This window comes from Fukomys damarensis, unplaced genomic scaffold (genome assembly GCF_012274545.1).
Source record: "Fukomys damarensis isolate Sample0158 unplaced genomic scaffold, DMR_v1.0_HiC HiC_scaffold_11, whole genome shotgun sequence".
Lineage (NCBI taxonomy): Eukaryota > Metazoa > Chordata > Mammalia > Rodentia > Bathyergidae > Fukomys > Fukomys damarensis.
The window spans coordinates 48,256,094-48,272,334 of NW_022900923.1; the positions used below are offsets into that span (position 1 = coordinate 48,256,094).

The 16,241-nt window shown below is 52.6% G+C and overlaps 1 protein-coding gene and 1 long non-coding RNA gene across 2 annotated transcripts in view; one reads left to right on the forward strand and one right to left on the reverse strand.

The window, feature by feature from the left end:
* The window catches only part of Itpkb (inositol-trisphosphate 3-kinase B), a 109,231-nt gene extending 104,419 nt beyond the window's left edge, over positions 1 to 4,812 (forward strand). The window contains exons 7-9 of the mRNA XM_010613233.1: positions 1,372 to 1,473; positions 2,505 to 2,576; positions 4,140 to 4,812. Coding sequence (XP_010611535.1) covers positions 1,372 to 1,473; positions 2,505 to 2,576; positions 4,140 to 4,355 — 390 coding nt within the window. The 3' untranslated portion in view covers positions 4,356 to 4,812. The remainder of the gene's footprint in view (positions 1 to 1,371; positions 1,474 to 2,504; positions 2,577 to 4,139) is intronic.
* A 1,891-nt stretch (positions 4,813 to 6,703) lies between these two features.
* Positions 6,704 to 16,241, reverse strand: part of LOC117285607 — a 13,494-nt gene continuing 3,956 nt past the window's right edge. The window contains exons 2-3 of the long non-coding RNA XR_004516696.1: positions 9,996 to 10,187; positions 6,704 to 9,842 (exon numbers count right to left, since the gene is read on the reverse strand). This is a non-coding gene — a long non-coding RNA (uncharacterized LOC117285607). The remainder of the gene's footprint in view (positions 9,843 to 9,995; positions 10,188 to 16,241) is intronic.

The window sequence follows — 16,241 nt, forward strand, 5'->3', positions numbered from 1 at the left end:
CGCGAGGAGGCTGCCGCCAGCCTGCTTCAGGCGGCATGGAGATGGGCTTTCTCTAGTGGCCAGCATCTCCCGAGGGCCGGCTTGCTGCCCCAGTGCCTGCTATTCCTTGGCCGTGAAACTGTCCTTCCTTCTTGTTGGCAGCCTTCAGCCTCACACTGGGTGAAACTCAGGCCTGTCCCGTCTGGCTCCCTGTTCTCCCTGCATGTCCTCCTCGTCCTCCTTTCCCCGCCGCTTCTTCCTCCTCCTCCTCCTCCTCCTCCTCTCCCTCCCTTTCCCACTGCTGCTCCTCCTTCCCTCCCTCCTTCATCTGTGGGAGTTATGCGTGCTGGCCTCTCCCTCCCAGGCAGCCTGGTCCCTGCATTTCCAGCGGTAGGCATAGCCGGCGGCCTGTGTGCACATCACCCCTACCCCTGGCCGGCAGAGATGCTCCGCGGGGAGCTCCCCCAGGCGCCCCGCCTGGCCTCTGCACCTTGTGAACGGTGGCAGCCCCTGCGGCCCCAGCGGCCGGCCTGTTCTTTCGGAGGCAGCTCTGATGAGGCTGCAGCTGTCTCCCGTCTTCAGCCTGGGATGGACAGGCCTCGGTGTCAGGCTCCTCCCGGCCCAGGTGCTGGCCTGGAGCACCAGGAATGGGAGCTGTGGGGCGGGACAGAGACGGGAGGCAGGATCAGATCCTGCTTTCAGAAAGCCCCATGCAGTATTCCCGAGCCCAGGTGCATCTGGCGCCTGAAGCCACAAACAGTACCGGGCCACGTGCACTGTGCCCGCTATGCTCACCCTGGGGCGAAGCCTAGTCCCTGAGTCCTGCAGCTTGCGGTGAGAAGCGATTAGCACAAATTTCCATTTCCTCCATCACAGCTCACAGGTAGAAGATGCGCTTTTGCCACTGATTTTAGCAGCCTCTGCATGGGATGTTTTTCTTCCCTGAGAACATTTAGCGTCTCATTTACAGGAAGCACTTTAGGGCCTCCTCACCTGACACTGCTGTGGGGCCAATGCTGAGTAAAAGGAAGGTGACTCGAGCCCCTGCAGCACCGCAGTAGTCTCCTGGAGACCCAGCTGGGGGAGGCCCCAGCCCAGAGTGGCCCCACGCAGGAAGTGAGGCCTCCCTCCCTCACCGGCAGCTGTGCTCAGGGTGGGGCGCCCCGGGCCTCGCTTCTATCCCCTGCCTGCCGGCCCTCACACCTGTAGGCCTCCCCTGACCCAGCGCCCTCTGCCAGGGCCGCTTCTGTGAGCTCCCGGGAGGGCCACCCGCCTCCTTGTCCTGTGCTGCTCTGGCCGGGGCCAGCCTGAGGGTTGGGACGGGCTCCCTGCTCTGTGCCTGCATCAGCTGACCGCTACCAACTCGCTCCTGGGGGTGTTGTCCCTCCATAGAAAGAAGACGGCTCTGTGAACCGTGACTTCAAGAAGACCAAGACAAAGGGGCAGGTCACCGAAGCCTTCAGGGAGTTCACGAAAGGAAACCAGAACATCCTGGTGAGTTGGGTCGGCACTCAGCAGCCCTCCCTCAACATCCTGCCCCCTGTGGGAGTGACTACTGCCGGGTTACATAGCTCCTGCTGCCGGCCAGGTGCTGTGCTAAGTGCTCCTCACGTCCACTTTGTAGCCCTCTGCTGTGGTTTCTGCTCCCCCTGTAGGCAAGGAAACTTGGGAGGCCGAAGACACACACCTGGAGAAGGGCAGAGCTGGGGTCTGCACCCCAGTCTGCCCGACACAGGAGTCCCTGCCACGCAGCCAGCAGCCTGCAGGCCCGCAGCCCTGTGAGCTGGGGCAGGGACACGGAGTTCGATTTCCTCCACAATGGGCAGGCCAGGACAGGTGCTCTGCCCCCTGGGCCCGGGTCTGGGTGTGTCCTGCTGCCCCAGCACAAGCACCTGTGACAGTCAGAGGTTGTGTGCCCGAGATGTGACCTGAGGGCCCCCGCTGGTGCGTAGTCAGGCCTCTTGGTTCCCGGGCATCTGCTGGTGAGGAGCCAGGGCCTCAGCGATGCTCCCATGGAAGGCACTTCCAGGAGGGCTAATCCCTACTTCCAGGCACCTGCAGCTGCCAGCCGGCCCTGGCAGATGGATTGGAGGAGGCCTGGGAGCCTTCTGTGGGCCTGGATGCTGAGACCCACAGAGCCAGAGGACAGGCACCCCTGGGGCCCACACAGCACCGTGGGAGTTGGTGTACGCTGCGTAGAGGCTGCTGGTAGGGCCTCGCATGGCTCCCACCTCCTCTGGGCTTTCAGGAGTGGGAGCTTCCGGTGGTGTCCAGGAAGACACTGGTGTGACTGCTCCTGGAGCTGCTGTCCCCAGCACCTCCTGTTCACAGGACAGTGTGGGCTGGAGAAAAGGCAGGATTTGGAGCCAGGTCGAGCCCCCTCACCGCCTCTCGGCCTCTTTCCTTGTGGTTAGATGCAGAAGTGGAATAAGTGATCCTCTTCCGTGCCTCTGAATGGGACTCAGTGGAGCTGAAAATCCCCCTCGGTGCAGTGTGTGCAGCTCTGCTTGTATTTCTGTCCCCAGGTTGCCTACCGGGACCGACTGAAGGCCATTCGAACCACCCTTGAAGTTTCTCCCTTCTTCAAGTGCCATGAGGTAGGCACTGTGCCTTGCTCTCTGGGGTCGGGCAGCTGCATGCAAATCCAGAAGCCTTTGGGAGCTCAGAGTGGCTGTGACCAGAAGCAGGCCACCCAGGCTCAGCCCTTGGCTGTGGTAGTGCGGCTGGGTTGGACTGGGTGACTCACAGCCCTGCTCTCTGCATCTGTTTGTTCAGGGCACTGTGGCAGGGGTTCCTCCCCACCCCCAGGAGTCAGGGCAGAGATATTCTGCATGCTGGAGTAGCCACCTGCCCCTCCTGCCACCCCAAGATCTTCAGAGGAGGCCTGGAGCAGTGCTGGCAGGGTTCCGCCACTCTGGGATAGCAAGGCCGGGGCCTCCCACCTGCTGCCACCTCAGGGACATTGCTCTGCAGACTGGGCCACCTGATGGGTGCTCTAGAAATGGTCACCAGGTCCTCTCACAAGTTCTCAGCATGGGGCGTCCAGGGCTTCTAGCCCTATGTGTGTGTGCACCACATGCAGACACACACGAACTTGTGCCTGCACACCGTTACAGCCCCCAGCACATGCACTCCTGGAAGGGTTCACACTGTGAGGTGGGTCCAAGCTCCAGCAGACTTGCAGCACATCCCCTGGAGGGTTTCTAGTGGAGGAACCCTCAGCCTATTGCAGAGAAGGCTGCAGACTCAGGAGGAGCTGGAGACAGGGTCCTGGGTACCTGGGAGAGGGAGCATCCTGGAGGGTAGCACCTTTTTCACCTCCATTCATACTACCACCGCCCCTTCCCAGGTGGAGACTGAAGACCTCACCTGGGATTCCCTTCCTCACGTTTCCCTCTGCAAGGGCCTGCCTGACCCAATGTGTGTGGTGGCCCCGGCAGGGTGCTCAGACAGGGCTGAGGTCCCCAAGGGCACAGCTGGTCTCTCCGACTGCAGAAACTGTTTTAGTCCAGTTACGCTCAGAATGGTCTTTCCGCCTTGGTCCCAGACCCCTCACTACTCCTGTGGCCTCTGTATTTCCCACTGACAAGTGTCCCCTGCAGAGTCCCCTTGCTTCTGCCCACCTCCCTGCAGGAGAGGAGGCTGCCTGCCGGCCAGATCCCAGGCTGAGGATGGGCAGATTTCAGGCAGAGCTGCCCTGTGTCTGGTGGAAGGAGCTCCTGCTCCTGTGCAACACTCTGCCCTCGTCCAGGATGGGAGGGTGGGCTTGCTGTCCCTGAGGGGGTGGTGGGACAAGGACTAGGGCCAGGCGAGCAGGCCCTGCCTGGCCAGAATCTCTAGCGGCTTGTGCTGCTAAGGACCGGGGTCCTTTCCTGAACCCCACAGTAGGGCCTGGAGTCTCTGTGGTCCCCTTTTCTCCAGAGCTGTCGCTAGGGGCACTGGGGAGGAGTGAGGCTGGGAGGGGACGGCTTGTCCCCCAGTGGAACTGCGTGGTGCCCGGAGCTGGTCTGCAGTCCCAGGTGACCTCCCTGCTACTCCCACATCTCATGCAGGGTCCCATGTCCTCTACCCCGGCACCATCCTCTCGGGCCAGCCTGACTGCCCAGCTGAGGAATGGCTGGCCCAGGGCTCACAAGCAGCCTCCTCCTCCGCCCCTCCAGGTCATTGGCAGCTCCCTGCTCTTCATCCATGACCGGAAGGAACAGGCCAAGGTTTGGATGATTGACTTCGGGAAAACCACGCCCCTGCCGGAGGGCCAGACCCTGCAACACGATGTGCCCTGGCAGGAAGGGAACCGTGAGGATGGCTACCTGTTCGGGCTGAACAACCTCATCGACATCCTGACGGAAATGTCCCAGGATGCTCTGTTGGCCTGAGGCCGCCGCTCCTCCTCTCCTCTTGACTTTCCTCCTCGACTTCCTGCCTGCTGCCTGGCCTCAGGCCCCAGAACTGACCCTCCCTAGCTGCACAGCAAGACCCCTGTAGCAGAGGAGAGGCCTTCTCTGTAAATAGTCACCTTCTAGGAGAAACTTGGCCAGTCAGTTGGTAGCACTGGCAGGGCATGGATGGGGTGGCCCTGGGACCCCTGGCAGCACAGGCCCAGGGTGGGCTACCCATGTGGGCCTGCTGCCCCCTGGTGGCCAAAGTTTTTACCGCTCCCACCCAGAGAGGCCCACATCCAGGCCAGGCTCCCGTGCCTCTGTGGAAGAACATGTTGCTTGGGGGCAGAGGACCCTCCAATGAACAGCCCCAGGGCTTCCAGACGTGCCACGGTGGCCTCTTCAGGGATGATATGGGGAGCCTCCAGCTTCGACCCCGACCTAGGAGCCAGAACGCAGAAGCCGACTTGGTAGCGTTCTGATTGCAGGCCTCACCAGGAGGGGGCAGGCAGGAGCTGTGTTCGTCTCTCTGGGATCCTGGTCCTGTTTCAGAGGGAATGTTTTGCAAAAAGCTGAGCATCCAGAGAGGCCACTGCCGCCTCCGGGACCACTGTTAGCAACCTTCCTTGGGCCTCTCTAACGTTCTGTCCAAGGTCCAGAGCTGGGTGGGGCTGGTCTGGGCATAGACACCCTGCAGGGCCTGCTCAGCAGAGGGTGCTGTCTCTTGTCCCCTCACACCCTGGTGCTGGTTGGTCAACCCTGCCCACTTGCACAGGGTCCTTTCACATAGTCGGAGGGGGGCTTAAGGCCAGTGCCAGCCACAAGGAAGCAGGGTTCTGGTGTAATGGCATTATTTCTCCATTTCCTCTGAAATAAGTCTTAAAACCTGAAGGACTCAGATCCGTGCTTCCCTGGGTAGTATGGGTGGCTTCCAGGACACGTGGTGGGTGCCCTGGGAATCCCAGGCCTGTTCCTGGCAGCCCTGGCTGCTTGGATTCCGGGGGACCATTCTTAACTGTAGTTAGTCTGTGTTAGTGATCACTTTGGCAGCACATATACTAAAATTGGAAGTTAGTCTATATTATTGAGAAGAATGTGCAATTTGTATGGTGTTTTAAGAACAAAGCTCCTGGCCCTGTTGCCCTTTAAAACTAAGCCCCTGGTCCCTCTGGCCCTGCTAGCCCCGAATGGCTGCGTGCCTGGGGGGCTGCTCCAGGGGAGGGTCAGGCGGGGGGGGGGTCACCCCCGTGAGGCCTGTTTCCCTTTCATGCTGGGTGGGTGAGTGGCAGTTGGTGGGGGTGGGGGTGAACCAAGAGGATGTGTAAGTATAGACTTTTTAAAAGGAAATCATTTAAACTTCCTGGTTCTTGTTGAAAACTGTGGTGCGCTTCCATGTGGGCTGACTTGCTAAAGGTCACACCCTGCCCTCGCCGAGCCTGAGCTTTGTCAGCTTGTGATCTGGAAGGCAAGCGGCGTGAGGGCGGCACCAAAGGCCAGGCAAGCTGAGGCCGGAGCCGCTAGGTCTGGCGGGGTGTGGACCACCGGGTGGCCTGTGCTTCAGCCATCTGCAGGGAAGGGACGTCAGTTCACACAGACGATCCTCCGCCATGAGTTGGCCAAAAGTGACCCCGAGCAATCTGAGAAAACTATTTGCTGAAGCAAGTTAATTCTATGAACAAAGCTACAGGGACCAGTTTAACCTGTGTGAGAGAACAAAGCTTCCCAAGCACTTTCGGAGGCACCAGCTGTTTTGCAGACCAGGTGCTAATATGCAGGTGATTGATCATTTATTCTGATCATTTATTCACCGGGCCAGGAGCCTCTTTGAGACCAGGGCTGGGCTGTTATACACTGAAGTGGCAGGTGCAGGCCTCCTGCAGGGCTGTTCTGTTGCCACTGTGCTCCGTTTTGCTCCGGTTGTGTGTGTGCCTTGCGCTGTGGTAGCCCCGCACCTCCTCTGCCTCTCCAGCCTTCTCCCGGCCCCGCCCTGCCGTCCGCCTTCCCTGTCTTGGGGGAGACCTTTCCAGAGCCTGTCCTGGTGGCCCAAGGGCAGGGCACCAGGCCCCTGTGTGAGCACTGCTTAGCAAGCTTGGAAGCATCCCTCAACTTCCTCAGACTCCCCTGTAGTGTTCCATAAGAAGTTTGTAAGTTATATTTATTATGTTGGTTTTAAAAAGTTACACAGAACACTAAGACTGAAAGGCTGGGCTCCGATTTTCCCTTGGAGCTTGGCCTTCTCTGAACTTCTTTCCCACCTGGTGGGAGGAGCTGGACAGCAGCCCTGCTTCAGGTGGCCTCTTCCACCTCAGCTGTATTTAGCATCAAGTCTGCCATGTGTGTATAGAACCTGGCCACTCCGGGTGCCTCCCATCAGTGCCTTTTCCTGGAGGAGAGGACCCCTCTTCCTCTGTACCCTTCCCACGGTTCCTGGAGCTGTGAGACCCTGGCCCAGGCTCCCTAATAAAGGCTTTGGAGACCAGTGCTGGCTGCAGTGTGATCCTTGCGACCTAGGGGTCTTGGGAGCCCCCGCCCTGGACTGCATGGTCTCGGCTTGTGAATCCTCACTGTTTTTCCCAGGTCCCTTCCATGAATAGGCCCTCTGGTCTCTGTTGTACAGATGAGGAAACGGAGGCTTAACCTGGGTCCAAAGGGGGAAGAGAGATTGAACCCAGAACGCCTACACTTCAGATCATTTCTGCTTGCTCCTTTCGTGTTAGCATCTGCAGGCAGAGCCCTGGCTCTCCTCGTCTCCCCAGCCCCAACTCCACGCTCGGCGCTCAGCCACTGCCCAGCATGTTCAGTGGGCCAGGCCAGGTGGGACAGCCTGAGTGCAGAAGCCCAGCCACAGGGGAAACATTCTGGAGTCACCTACTATGTGCTCCCTTTGGGCCTCTCTCCTGCCTGGCTTCTTGGGCGCCCATTGGCAGAATGCAGAGCCCTTTACTTGGGACAGGGCTATGTCCCATGTGTGTCACTTCGAGGAGTTACAAGATGGAAGGGCAGAAAAGCCACGGTGCCTTTGCACCCTCTGGCCCTTGCCTGGATGCTCTCCCCAGGTCAACAAATAAAACCTGTGCACTTCTCCAATTCTTGGGGCTCCTTCAGCCAACAGCCACCAACCCTGAGTCCAGCCAGCATCCAGACAGCCCCCAGATTGGCTCCTACCTGTGCTGAGTCGCGCTGTGGAACTCCATTGACCAGGAGGCTGAGACACTTTTTAGGCTGAGGCTGTGCAACCTTACAGTTAGGGAGGGTCTTGAACAGACCTTTCACCAGTGGGAGACAACAACAGGGAGATGGACTTTCTGCCCCAACCCTGCGCTTGCAGTCTGTCTTCTCAGGACAGTCCCAGGTCAAACAGTACCCACAGGTCACACCTGCAGCATCAGCCCCCCCCATCTTTCCCTAGTGCACTCTGGGAATGGTGCACCTCAGTGAACCCGGGCTCACTGAAGACCCAAAACTAGGATTGTGATGCAAATGTCATCTCCCTGGAGGGCTCCCCTGAGCCCTCAGCAAGACCGCACTGGCGGCCTCCTGCACAGCCTTAGACTACAAGCTGTCTGTGGACGGCTAGCTGTCACTTCTCGGTGCCTGGCAGGGAATGGCAGTGCCCCAGTGCCATGCAGTGTGCCGTACTGGCACCCACCCACAGGACACTCGCAGAGGGACTTCCTGGCCTGTCACCTCCCGCGGCTTGCTCTGCACCTTCTGTGTCCCCTGGTCTCAGTATCTCACACCAGACCTCATTGTCACCAGTAATTTACCTGCGAAGACAGCAGCAAATGCCCTCCGGATGCAGAAGTGTCACTCTCCTACTCAGATCCTGTTGTCCGGGGCACTGCAGGAATTCTGTCACCCAGTGAGTGCCACGTACCTGCCAGGCGCCTGCTTCACCTCCTAGTCCCAGTGACAGGATGACTGGCACTCTGCTCTTCCTGGCCTCTCCCAGGGCCTCCGCCCGCACCTCCACTTCTTCAGATGTTGTCCTTCCAGCCAGGAGTGTAGTCGGAGCCACTCGGGACACTCAGGCCTCGCCTTCCACGCCCCTCAACCTGTTGATGGGCTGTGTGGACCCACCTGTGCCCCAGAGGTTCTGATGGGGAGGACAGGACCTCAGGCCCCGAGATAGGAACTGGATGCCGCCCCAAGGCCATACACCGGGGATGAAGAGGTGTCCGACAGCTCAAAGCCAGGATCTCTGGCTGTATCTCATGGCCCTGGGTGTGGCCTGCTCTTAGCAGAAAGGGCTGGCCTGAGGTCAGCAGAATTTGGGAGCCCAATTCCCATTTGAGAGAAGCCTGCAGGGGACTTGTCAGTGACCTCAGGGGCCCAGTGAGCCCTCTGCCAGGCCCCACGTGGTGTCGGGGTCTCGGGAGCCTGGATTGCTGCTGACTCTTGCAGGACCAAGTCGATGCACAGACCACATGCTACCAGCAGAGGGCGGCCAGGAAGCTTGAAGGACAAATGTTCCTCCACTCCGGGGCTGCGGGCATTGCCAGAGCCCTGTGTCCCGGGGAAGTGGGTACCCAGCCTGGGGACCCCTTCTTGATGAGCCTCTACTGGCTGAGTGGCCCTGAGCTGTCCACTCTTTTTGTGAGGTGTCCAGGGCTTTCCCAGTGTCAGGCCACACTGCTTACCGGGAGGGTAACTTACCTAAGATTGCGACTTGGCCTCGTGGCCCACATGCCCTTTACAGGAAGACAGAAGACGTCCCAGTGAGCCTGAATACCGGGAGCAGAGGATGTGTCCTTTTCTCGCCTGTGACAGCTGTGCTGCACCTGGCATTGGCTGTACTGGGCACAGGCAGGCCTGTGAGGACACGCTAGGCACAGATGTGAGCGGGCGTGGGACAGCCGCCAGCAGAGAGTCCTGCGTCTGAGCAGCATGTGTACACTTGCGGTCAAGTTTTGTAAACAGAAAACTAGTTGATAGAATGACAAGAAGAAGATAAGAAAGGGCCGAAGGGCCTCACTGGGGCAGGTGAGCAAGCTGAGCTTTATCGCCAGACTCCCAGGTGGGGCCTGCTGGGCAGGGACGGGGAGGCCACGGGCAGGTTGGGGTGCAGACAGTCACCCGCACTGTCCTCAGCGGCAGACAGCACTCTGACTCTTCTCTCTCCACCTATGGGCACTAGGGTCAGAGTGCACACACAGGTCACCACCTGTCACCACTGTGTCCTGCACGCACCCACACCGGTGCAAGGGAAGCAGTGTGCGTGTGTGCGTGTGTGTGTGTGTGTGTTTCATTTCTGTGGTTTTCACTGTGGCAACACATGTTTGGGTTATTTTAAAAATAGTTTCTGCAAGTTACGGACAAAGTTTCTTACTGCGACAGTAGCCCTGCTCTGTTTCAATGGGGGAAAGGTCCAATTTTAGTCAGGCTTTCTGGCCGCCCCCTCGCGGACACTCGGAGTCTCCGGTCCTCCCCGCGTCTCTGCCCTGGCAGCCACGGAGGCGGCGGTGAGCACCGGGTCTGCGTCACCTGTGGGAGGTGTGTGGGCGTCACTGCAGCCGCTCGGGAGCCTGAGCTCAGAGGCCCCACGGACGGCCACGGCCCCACGGGGAGAAGCACGGCCTCCGCGGGACAGAGGCGGGCTGCGGGGGGAAAGAGGGTTCCGGGGCCGCGGTGAATTACCACAAGGTCCAGGGCTGGAGGCCACAGAACCCAGAGCCACCTAGACGGGAGCTCAGTGTCCGGGGCCCTGGGCAGGAGAGGCGCAGGTTCCGGGCTCCTCCGCCGCGGTGTGGCAGGGTGGGATGAGGAGAGGACACCGAGGCGCTGGAGGAGGGGAGAAGCTCAGCCGAAGCGCAGGCCAGCGGGCGAAGCCTGGGGGAGACACAAGATGGGGCAGGTAGGGCCGGGCGCGCTCAGTCACAGGGTCCTGAGGGGCCGCCGGGCGGAGGCCTCGGGGAAGCCGGGTCTGCGTGGCCGGGGTGACAGCGGGGACAAGAGGGTGAGGGTTTGCACCATTCCACTGAGTGAGGAAAGCAGAATTAGAACTGAACATGGAAGGAAAGGAGTAAAAGAAAAGCAGCAGGTTAGCGATGATTCGAGCCCTGAGATCCGAGAAATGTGCTAGTCAGCTTTCCACCCCTACCCGACTTTGAGAGGGAAAAGGTTCACTTTGGCCCATGGTCTTGGAAGGCTGATTCCCTGGCTGGTTGGGCAGCTTGTCAGGGCAGCGCACATGGCAGAGAAGACCTACTGACCTCAAGCCTGGGAATGAAACGAGGAGGAACAAAAAGGGGCCAGCGTGTCACTGTCACCTTCCAGGACGCTCCTGCAATGACCTGCACAACTCACACCGGCCCCCCTCTTATGGTCCCACCGTGTCCCGACAGCACCAGGCTGCTGACCAGCATTTATCACATGGCCCTGTGGGGACACTCAGGACCTGCTTAGGAGTCAGTGGTTTTTACTTTCTGATGGGTTTGTTCAACAATGTAGCAAGCATAGTTGGTTTTCATAACGAGCAATATGTATGTAGACAAGTATTTTGTTTTCCTTATTCCCTCTGGGACTACTAATTTGTCCTGGCAGAGGCGGGGGGCCTTGCTGTGTCCCTGTGCCCTTCACATTAGGCGCTCGCCTCACACTGTGGAGGGTCTGCATCATGGCCCTTTAGTGTCCTCACCTATCACCTAGGGCCTGGCGCACACAAGCAGATTAATCAGGGCCAGTCGCTGAGGCTGAGGTAGAGCTGTGTGCTTAGTATGCCAAAGGACATGGGTTCAATCCCAAGCACTGCAAAATAAACACATAAGTACATGTATCTTACTTGAATGAATGCAAGCATAAAGGCCTCACACAAATCATGCATCTCACCCAGCAAGGAGCTGAATCCTGGGAGCCCTTGGGATTAGCACAGCTGCCTGGGCTTGGCCAGATGCAATGACTTGTTCTATTCATGGTGATCACAAGTCATTAGCAAAATCTATTCATGAAGAAAAATCTAAGTGATTGTAAATGCTAAAACTCTGTGCAGGAAGAAGCAAGAACAAATAATATATCAACTCAGAAGTAAATGAACTCATTAGCGAGCCATGCTGTTTTAGGACGGTTTGGCTATCACTCTCCACACTGTGCAGACACTACCCATGGGTGCAGCCACTCTCCAGGTTTTCTTTGCAGAGAGCCTGTGCCCTGCCTCGGGAAGGGTGTCACACTGCGACAGTGAACCCGTGAATGAGCAGTGTCCTTGGGACTGGTCAGCCACACCCCTGGCGTGGAGAGGACACCGCCCTCGAGTGCTTAGCTCCTTGGAAGAAGCACAGTTACTGCCCTCTGGCTGCCCTGGGGGATCTGCACAGGGCCAGAGTGATGCGGCCCCCACTCCAGTTTGTCTGCCTGTTACTTTGAGTTTTATTCTCTCCCCTGGATGAAAAATCTGAAAAGAAAAATAAATACTGAGCATGGCGCTCTATGTCACAGGCCCTAGCTGAAGATGGGTTCCGCACCCCTGGCTGGCAACGGCTGCATGAGGAAGCAGGGACCTGGCCCTCCCTTGGTTCTCAACTGTTTGGGTCTCCACAGCTTCCTGAAGAAGCTCAGGGGCAGGACCTGTGTTTGCATTTTGCTGTCATTTGAATCCTTATAAAAATACAAAGAGCAGTGGTAAACATAAAAAATAGTGTAAGTGCATAATTCTTCTTCCGTCTTTTATTAGCTTGCTTTAAAAGCAATTGCTGAAACTAGGTGTGGTGGTGCACACTTTAATCCCAGCACTCTAGGAGGCCAAGGCAGAAGGATCCCAAATTTGAGCCCATCCTGGGCAATTTAGAGGCTTAGTGAGATTCTGTCTCAAAATAAAAAAGAGCTAGGATATATCTCAGTGAGAAGGCGCTGTGTTCAATCCCCAGTATCTTAAAAAAAAAAAAGCACAAAACAAAAAGTATACAAATTATTATTAGAACTACCAAGATATAGAAATGTAATATATTTTGTAACAGCACAAAATAGGTGGGTAAGAAAACCTGAAAAAAACAGAATGAAGAAATGATACCAGATAGTAACTTGAATTCATAAAAAAAAACCCAAGAAAATAAAAAATGGATATCCAAGAAGTTAACAATAAATTTTATAAATCTATTTACTCTCCTTTCTTGTTTAAAATACATTAAATGATATAAAGTAATAACTATAACAATGTATTGTTGAGTTTTTATATATGTATATAACATACATATTATGTACATATGTGTATATTATGTTTATATATAAATACAATAAACACATAACAGAGAAGAGAAAATAAAATTATATAGAAGTAATGTTTTGATATCTCACTGGGATTAAATTACTGTAAATCTGGCCTACATTGCCAGAAGTCCCTATGTGTATGGTAAATCCTAGAATGACCATGAAGAACCAAAAATAGAAGGGAAAGTGGGAGGGGGAGGAAAAAGGAAAGAGGGGAAAGGAGTAAATATGAGGAAAGGAAAAGGTGGAAGCCAAGGTGTGTAAATAGGGAGGGGTGGAGGGATTGAAGGGCGGGCAGGGTATGGGGATGAAATAAGAAGCAAAATAAATTCTGTAAAGGTACAAATTCCCAAAGATGAAAGTCATATTGTATACCTAAAATGTACCAATAAAATGAATGAATAAAAAAGAACTAAAATATATTATGAAAAAATAAAGGAATAAAAATATTTTATATAAAATTCCTAGAAAGACAAAAACTATTGTATATGACTCTGAGACAAACATAAAATCTAAATAGACCTACAAAGAGATTGAATTAGTAATTTAAAAGTACACAGAAAATCTCACGCCCAAATGACTTCATTTAGAGAACGATTAATGCCAATTCTCCATCACAAATAGAAGAGTAGGAAACATTTCCCAACACATTCTGTGAAACCAACCAGTACCATCCTGGTAAATTCAGACAAAGATACAACAAAAAAACTGCAACCCACTATTTCTTGTGAATGGAGATACAAAAATTCTCAACAAAATGCTAGCAAGCCAAATACAGTAACATATAAAGGGGTTCACCTTAAACAAGTGGAATTTACTCCAGAATTTTTTACAAATAAATGTAAATAAGATAAACGATGTCAGTAAGGGACAAAAATCACACAATTATCTCAAAAAATATTTAAAAGCATTTAACAAAAGTTTACACCCCTTTATGATTTAAAAAAAAACAAAACACTTAATAACCTAGGAATAAAAGAGAACTTCCTCAACCTGATAAAGGATATCTATGAAGACTCACAGCTCATGGTCAAAGTCAAGGACGTCCTTTCTCCACCTCATTCAGCTCTGTACTGGGGTTCTGGCCAGGGCGTTAGGTGAGCAAGAAATAAAACTATTTCTAATCACAACAACATGCCCCTATATATAGAACACCCAAAGTGGTGCACTGTAAAACTATTAGAACAGAATCTGAAAATCAAGATAAGGGAGGAATTCCATTTACAAGAACATCCAAATAATAAATAGGGCCAGGGGTGTAGCTCAGTGGTAGAACACTTGCCTCATATGCACATGGTCCTGGGCTCAACCTTTAGCACTTCGAATGAATAGAACAGAATAACCAAAAAAGCACAAAATGTATCCTCTGAAAACTGCATAAGATTGTTGAAAAAAATGGAAAAGACCTAAATAAATAGAAAGACACTTATGTTCGTGGACTGGAAGACGTAGTATTAAGGTGGACAATTCCTATCAAAATCTTAGCTGGTAGGACTTCACCAACTGATTATAAATTCAGACAGAAAGGAGAGGATCCAGAATAGCCAAGACAATGTTGAAAGAAAAACAAAGTTGTAAGGCCCACACTTCTCAATTTCAAAACTTACAACTCAGCTACAATCATGGAGACTACACATGTAGGCTGGGACAGAATTGAGAGTGCAGAAGTAAACGCTCAACATCAATGGTTTGACAGTGGTGCCAAAACAATTCATTTCATGGACTGAATGTGGTCACAGAGCACTTTGGAAAACAGCCTCGCTGCACCTCAGTGGATCCGCAGTGGACTTACCTGTGACTCAGCAATTGCACTAGTAGGCATATACCCTAAAGAATTGAACACTTAGGCCACACAAAAACTGGTACAGAAATATTTGTAGCAGCATTATTCAAAACAGCTGAAAAGCAGAAGCAACCAAAATGTCTAAAAAGTAATGAATGACTAATAAAATTGCTATATCCATACAGGCAGTATCATTTAGGGATCAGAAAAATCATGCTACGTGGATGAAACTTGAACATGCTGTGAAGGGAGCACAAGAGACCACGTCATGCATGACCATGTGTGCGACAGGCGGACAGGTGGGGCAGGGGCAGAAAGCACAGGGAGCACCAGCCCTCGTTGCTGGGGTTGGTGAGCGCAGGTGAGGAACGACTGGTAGCTGGTGTGTGGTTTCTTTTGAGGGTGCCAAAATGTCCTAAAATGTGACTACCCTTAATAAGAAAACCTATGCGGTCTGGGGTTGAAGAGAGGGCAGGGAATGAGAGAAAATAAGAACCAAGATGGATTATATAAAGGTGCAGTTTCCAGTGATGAATGTCATCACTTTGTATACCTTAAATGTACCAATAACATTAGCTAATTTTTAAAAAACCTATGCAGTCTTAAAGGGAATATTCAAACTTTGTGTTCATAAATTTAACTACCTGAACACAATGGACATGGACACAAACTACCAACGCTCACTCAAGAAATGAAATGTTTAAAAATTGAATAGTTCCATATCTATGAAAGGAAATTAATTTGTAGAATTAATCTTTCCAGAGAAAACTCAGGCCCACATGGTTTTACTGATGAATCCCACACACTGAAGGTAAATTAATACTAGTTCTCCACTAACTTTTCCAGGAAAAAAAAAAGAGGGAACACTTTCCAACTCAGCTCATGAGGCCAGCACTACTCCCATTTCAAAGCCAGACATGGACACTTTAAAAGAAAGTGACAGACTAGATTCTTTCAAGAACATATACACAAAAAATTTAAAAAGATATTAGCAAGTCACACCCAGCCATAAATAAAAAGGAGAATAAATAAATCCTGGGGTTTATCCTGGCTGCAAATTTGAAAATTAATCAGTGTAATTAGTCAGATCAACAGACTAAAAAGGAAAAGACACATGATCTCGCTGGTAAATGCTAAAAGCATAAAACAAAATTCAGCAGTCTTCATAATAACACCACCAGTGTTCTAGCAGCAGAAGGGAGCTCCTTAACCTTAAATGTTTCTAGAAAGAAGCTACAACTAACTTTATATTTAATGGTAAAAGACCAACATATTCCTCCTGAGAATGGGGACAAGGTAAACAGGCCACCTCTTCATTCCTATTGACACCGTACTAGAGGCTCTGGCCACTGAAACAAGGGAAAAGAAACAAATTAAAGCATGGTAAAAATTTAAATGCTCTTTATTTGCAGATGGCATTAAGAGCTACTCAAAATATCCAAAAAAGCAACTAAAGCTAAAAAGTTTAACAAGGTGAATATATAAAAATCAATTATATATCTATATAATAGCAAAGAATATGTTTATTGATAGTTTTAAAACTACCACTTACAGAGCCAGGTGTGGTGGTGCATGCCTACAATCCCAGTACTTGGGAGGCTGAAGCAGGAGGATTGCTGCAAGTTTGAGGTGAGCCTGAAATGCATAGCAGGACCCTGTCTCAAACAAAACAAAACAAAAAAACCCCAAACTGTCATCTATAATAAAATTGCATCAAAAGATCATAAATACTAAGGTATAAAAAATATGAACACTATATATTATGATGATGCAAGAAACAAAGAACTAAATATAGGTCCAGCGATGTAGCTCAATGGAACCGCACTGCCTGACAAGTGCAAGGCCCTGAGTTTGATTCCCAATACAAAAAAAAAAAAAAAAAAAAAAAAAAAAAAAAA